This window comes from Coregonus clupeaformis, chromosome 39 (genome assembly GCF_020615455.1).
Source record: "Coregonus clupeaformis isolate EN_2021a chromosome 39, ASM2061545v1, whole genome shotgun sequence".
Taxonomy (NCBI): Eukaryota; Metazoa; Chordata; class Actinopteri; order Salmoniformes; family Salmonidae; genus Coregonus; species Coregonus clupeaformis.
The window spans coordinates 5,669,602-5,676,304 of NC_059230.1; the positions used below are offsets into that span (position 1 = coordinate 5,669,602).

The 6,703-nt window shown below is 44.9% G+C and overlaps 1 protein-coding gene across 1 annotated transcript; it reads right to left on the bottom strand.

Moving 5' to 3' along the window:
* Window positions 1-237: 237 nt before the first annotated feature.
* LOC121564735 (endonuclease domain-containing 1 protein-like) lies at window positions 238-1,763 on the bottom strand. Its single transcript, XM_045211801.1, has 2 exons — window positions 1,262-1,763; window positions 238-1,017 (listed from the first exon to the last, which is right to left on the bottom strand). The coding sequence occupies exons 1-2, from the start codon at window positions 1,592-1,594 to the stop codon at window positions 313-315; spliced, it is 1,038 nt and encodes a 345-aa protein (XP_045067736.1). The 5' UTR covers window positions 1,595-1,763; the 3' UTR covers window positions 238-312.
* Window positions 1,764-6,703: the final 4,940 nt, after the last annotated feature.

Consider the following 6,703-nt stretch of genomic DNA (forward strand, 5'->3'; position numbering starts at 1 on the left):
TAACCCTTATTACTTTTTCCATTATAACCATTATAACCCTTATAGCCCTCATTACTTAACCATTATAACCATTGTAACCCTTATAACCCTCATTACTTAACCATTATAACCATTATAACCCTTATAACCCTTATTACTTAACCATTATAACCCTTATAACCCTCATTACTTAACCATTATAACCATTATAACCATTATAACCATTATAACCATTATAACCATTATAACCCTTATTACTTAACCATTATAACCATTATAACCCTTATAACTTATAACTCAATAGTTATGGGAATTACCACCGGACAAAACTCATCACTCTTCATCACAGTCAAAGTCACAGTCATTTTCCTCATCCCCTGTTTCTCTTGGCTTCTTTATGCTTCCCTTTGACCCTCCGCTCATTTCTCCCTGCCTCTTTTGCCCCGCCCCAGCCTCTCCGTTCCTCCCTGTATCATCCTGTTTTCCATTCTGACAATCATCTGGGAACACCTTGACACCACCATCTGGGTTCAGCATCTTATACAGCTCTGCCAAGGTTTTAGAGGGCAATGTTTTTTTTGGTTTCCCCTTTCCTTTTTCCTCCCACTGGTTCTCACCCCAGTGTGCTCCGGCCACCCACTGTCTCTGGTTGTGGTTGTAACAGCAGTAGGCTGTCCACAGGAGAGATGGGATGTTCACTCGGTTGTTCAGTTTGTTGCTCTCACTGGGCACTGCTCCAGTCACCACATAGGCGTTTATCTTCCCGTTGCTATCAAGACAGTCCGTCATAAGCTTTTTTCTGACACTGCACTCCATTGTACGCCAGCTGCCTTGGTTGAAGGATCTTACCTGGGGAACAGCGTTTGTCAGGGTGAAAGTGGACTTCTTGGTATCCTCATCAGGCGCATACAAACATGGGAATAGATGACCTCTGTCTATTTCCATGTTTTCTATTTTTACTTTGTAGTCCGCGTCCGCAGCCTGTTTTATGACGGTTTGATCCACCTTCATGTCAAGTTGGTTTGTTAAAGCTTCGAGCTGCAGAAACATCAGTCATACATTAACTCTATAAAACGTTCATACATTAACTCTTTAAAAAGTTCATACATTAACTTATTAAAACGTTCATAAATTAACTCATTCAAATATTCACAATTTCACAATCCAAACTTAAGCTGAACATGGTTGCACCAAAAGGTGCATTCGTGTCTCAAAGATACTGAATGTCTATACCAGTAAACAAATACAAATGTTATGTTATATGACAAAACATTAGGCCTACCTGGGGCTCGATCATCCAGGATATTTTTGGTCTGCCTTCAGGAGCATCAGTGTAGGTGTAGGCTGAGAACACAGGGATCTTGTTGGTCGTGTCGTAGAGAGTTGCAAACCTGTATTTGCCTTCGTACTTCTGGCAAATCAGTTTGTAGCGGTCCGGGTCCTGGTCCGGGTTCAGGACTATCCCACCAACCAAAATACCCGGGAGATTTGGAGTTGTCCCCTTCAGGAAGAAATCACTGCACTTTGGATCGAACCTGTTCACCACCTCAGAGAGAGAAGGAGGAAGGAGAGAGAGGAGGAGGAGAGCAGAGAGATGATTCAATACCCCCATCATCACCTGAAGACTGGACACCACAGAGACAAAGATGAAGTTACAGAGACCAGTTGGTAGACTGGAGACTGCTGAGCTGAGACAAGACAGACTGCTTTAAATAGGTTTTCAGAGACCAGTTGGTAGACTGGAGACTGCTGAGCTGAGACAAGACAGACTGCTTTAAATAGGTTTTCAGAGACTCCTCCTTCAGACGTCAAGACAGATAGGGTTGATTTGCATAAACTCCTCTGTATGGTTACATGGAACTGCAACAGGCCTTTAAACAAGAACCACCACAGACATTTTAATTTACTTCATGTTAATTCAACATTTTCATGGGCCCTAACTCTGCCATTGAGAATGTCATGTCTTGACTTTTCCTTGATAAGTGTTTTAAAGAAATGGGGTGATTTAGAGATCAGTCAGGAATTGAACTTCTGAAGCCAAATATCTAATTGATCCATTAAATGACCGGGTATGATGGTGCATTGATCAGTTATACAGTTTAAAGCTGTTCTTTTTGCGTTTTTGCCCAAAATTGACCTTTTACACATTGACTTTGTTTGAACTTGATGTCATGAACAAAATCTTAGGAGGACAAATCATTTTGAATGTTTTTTTCCCCCCTGCCCTTCCTTCTCCTGACAGTTTCCTGGCCAACTGATTATAACATTCCCCAGATGAACCTTGACCTGTTAGTTTAATGCAGAATGAGTGAACCCTCTCTGTACCCTGAGTTCTCCTAGATGCTGAACCCTGATGTAGTGACCCTGGTGACCCCCCTGACCTGACCCTGGTGACCCCGCTGACCTGAACCTGATGACCCCCCTGACCTGAACCTGATGACCCCGCTGACCTGAACCTGATGACCCCCTGACCTGAACCTGGACCCTGGTGACCCCGCTGACCTGAACCTGGACCCTGGTGACCCCCCTGACCTGAACCTGGACCCTGATGACCCCCCTGACCTGACCCTGGTGACCCCGCTGACCTGAACCTGATGACCCCCCTGACCTGAACCTGATGACCCCCCTGACCTGAACCTGATGACCCCGCTGACCTGAACCTGATGACCCCCCTGACCTGAACCTGGACCCTGGTGACCCCCCTGACCTGAACCTGATGACCCCGCTGACCTGAACCTGATGACCCCCCTGACCTGAACCTGGACCCTGGTGACCCCGCTGACCTGAACCTGGACCCTGGTGACCCCGCTGACCTGAACCTGATGACCCCGCTGACCTGAACCTGATGACCCCGCTGACCTGAACCTGAACCTGATGTTCCCTCTGACCTGAACCTGGACCTTGGTGACCCCGCTGACCTGAACCTGATGACCCCCCTGACCTGAACCTGGACCCTGGTGACCCCGCTGACCTGAACCTGATGACCCCGCTGACCTGAACCTGAACCTGATGTTCCCTCTGACCTGAACCTGGACCTTGGTGACCCCGCTGACCTGAACCTGATGTCCCCTCTGACCTGAACCTGATGTCCCCCCTGACCTGAACCTGATGTCCCCTCTGACCTGAACCTGATGTCCCCTCTGACCTGAACCTGATGTCCCCTCTGACCTGAACCTGATGACCCCCCTGACCTGAACCTGATGACCCCCCTGACCTGAACCTGATGACCCCCCTGACCTGAACCTGATGTCCCCTCTGACCTGAACCTGTACCCTGATGACCTGAACCTGTACCCTGATGACCTGAACCTGTACCCTGATGACCTGACCCTGATGTCCCCTCTGACCTGAACCTGATGTCCCCTCTGACCTGAACCTGATGTCCCCTCTGACCTGAACCTGGACCCTGGTGACCCCGCTGACCTGAACCTTTATCCTGGTGACCCCGCTGACCTAAAGAGAAGAAAAAGAGGTCATGAACATTCTGGGGTTTTCCCCGGGTCAAACACTTTCTAACAATTAGCTAGTAATGTCTCTGTCCTACAGAATGCATCAGACTGTTGGGTTGGTGGATTGTTACCAGACAGTAATGAGACTATGACATCAGACTGTTGGGTTTGTGGATTGTTACCAGACAGTAATGAGACTATGACATCAGACTGTTGGGTTGGTGGATTGTTACCAGACAGTAATGAGACTATGACATCAGACTGTTGGGTTGGTGGATTGTTACCAGACAGTAATGAGACTATGACATCAGACTGTTGGGTTGGTGGATTGTTACCAGACAGTAATGAGACTATGACATCAGACTGTTGGGTTGGTGGATTGTTACCAGACAGTAATGAGACTATGACATCAGACTGTTGGGTTGGTGGATTGTTACCAGACAGTAATGAGACTATGACATCAGACTGTTGGGTTGGTGGATTGTTACCAGACAGTAATGAGACTATGACATCAGACTGTTGGGTTGGTGGATTGTACCAGACAGTAATGAGACTATGACATCAGACTGTTGGGTTGGTGGATTGTTACCAGACAGTAATGAGACTATGACATCAGACTGTTGGGTTGGTGGATTGTTACCAGACAGTAATGAGACTATGACATCAGACTGTTGGGTTGGTGGATTGTTACCAGACAGTAATGAGACTATGACATCAGACTGTTGGGTTGGTGGATTGTTACCAGACAGTAAAGAGACTATGATATCAGATTGTTGGGTTGGTGGATTGTTACCAGACAGTAATGAGACTATGATATCAGATTGTTGGGTTGGTGGATTGTTACCAGACAGTAATGAGACTATGACATCAGATTGTTGGGTTGGTGGATTGTTACCAGACAGTAATGAGACTATGACATCAGATTGTTGGGTTGGTGGATTGTTACCAGACAGTAATGAGACTATGACATCAGACTGTTGGGTTGGTGGATTGTTACCAGACAGTAATGAGACTATGACATCAGACTGTTGGGTTGGTAGATTGTTACCAGACAGTAATGAGACTATGACATCAGACTGTTGGGTTGGTGGATTGTTACCAGACAGTAATGAGACTATGACATCAGACTGTTGGGTTGGTGGATTGTTACCAGACAGTAATGAGACTATGACATCAGACTTTTTGGTTGGTGGATTGTTACCAGACAGTAATGAGACTATGACATCAGACTGTTGGGTTGGTGGATTGTTACCAGACAGTAATGAGACTATGACATCAGACTGTTGGGTTGGTGGATTGTTACCAGACAGTAATGAGACTATGTCATCAGACTGTTGGGTTGGTGGATTGTTACCAGACAGTAATGAGACTATGATATCAGATTGTTGGGTTGGTGGATTGTTACCAGACAGTAATGAGACTATGACATCAGACTGTTGGGTTGGTGGATTGTTACCAGACAGTAATGAGACTATGACATCAGACTGTTGGGTTGGTGGATTGTTACCAGACAGTAATGAGACTATGACATCAGACTGTTGGGTTGGTGGATTGTTACCAGACAGTAATGAGACTATGACATCAGACTGTTGGCTTGGTGGATTGTTACCAGACAGTAATGAGACTATGACATCAGACTGTTGGGTTGGTGGATTGTTACCAGACAGTAATGAGACTATGACATCAGATTGTTGGGTTGGTGGATTGTTACCAGACAGTAATGAGACTATGACATCAGACTGTTGGGTTGGTGGATTGTTACCAGACAGTAATGAGACTATGATTTCAGATTGTTGGGTTGGTGGATTGTTACCAGACAGTAATGAGACTATGACATCAGATTGTTGGGTTGGTGGATTGTTACCAGACAGTAATGAGACTATGACATCAGACTGTTGGGTTGGTGGATTGTTACCAGACAGTAATGAGACTATGATTTCAGATTGTTGGGTTGGTGGATTGTTACCAGACAGTAATGAGACTATGATATCAGATTGTTGGGTTGGTGGATTGTTACCAGACAGTAATGAGACTATGATATCAGATTGTTGGGTTGGTGGATTGTTACCAGACAGTAATGAGACTATGATATCAGATTGTTGGGTTGGTGGATTGTTACCAGACAGTAATGAGACTATGATATCAGATTGTTGGGTTGGTGGATTGTACCAGACAGTAATGAGACTATGACATCAGACTGTTGGGTTGGTGGATTGTTACCAGACAGTAATGAGACTATGATATCAGATTGTTGGGTTGGTGGATTGTTACCAGACAGTAATGAGACTATGATATCAGATTGTTGTGTTGGTGGATTGTTACCAGACAGTAATGAGACTATGACATCAGATTGTTGGGTTGGTGGATTGTTACCAGACAGTAATGAGACTATGACATCAGACTGTTGGGTTGGTGGATTGTTACCAGACAGTAATGAGACTATGATATCAGATTGTTGGGTTGGTGGATTGTTACCAGACAGTAATGAGACTATGACATCAGACTGTTGGGTTGGTGGATTGTTACCAGACAGTAATGAGACTATAACATCAGACTGTTGGGTTGGTGGATTGTTACCAGACAGTAATGAGACTATGACATCAGACTGTTGGGTTGGTGGATGGTTACCAGACAGTAATGAGACTATGACATCAGACTGTTGGGTTGGTGGATTGTTACCAGACAGTAATGAGACTATGACATCAGACTGTTGGGTTGGTGGATTGTTACCAGACAGTAATGAGACTATGATTTCAGATTGTTGGGTTGGTGGATTGTTACCAGACAGTAATGAGACTATGACATCAGACTGTTGGGTTGGTGGATTGTTACCAGACAGTAATGAGACTATGACATCAGACTGTTGGGTTGGTGGATTGTTACCAGACAGTAATGAGACTATGACATCAGATTGTTGGGTTGGTGGATTGTTACCAGACAGTAATGAGACTATGACATCAGACTGTTGGGTTGGTGGATTGTTACCAGACAGTAATGAGACTATGACATCAGACTGTTGGGTTGGTGGATTGTTACCAGACAGTAATGAGACTATGATTTCAGATTGTTGGGTTGGTGGATTGTTACCAGACAGTAATGAGACTATGATATCAGATTGTTGGGTTGGTGGATTGTTACCAGACAGTAATGAGACTATGATATCAGATTGTTGGGTTGGTGGATTGTTACCAGACAGTAATGAGACTATGACATCAGACTGTTGGGTTGGTGGATTGTTACCAGACAGTAATGAGACTATGACATCAGACTGTTGGG

Bases quoted from the DNA above. Each gene is read 5' to 3' on its own strand.
- LOC121564735 (XM_045211801.1), bottom strand. From the start codon at position 1,594: ATGATGGGGGTATTGAATCATCTCTCTGCTCTCCTCCTCCTCTCTCTC. The intron at 1,018-1,261 runs GTAGGCCTAATG...ATGTTTCTGCAG, and splicing joins CCTGGATGATCGAGCCCCAG to CTCGAAGCTTTAACAAACCA.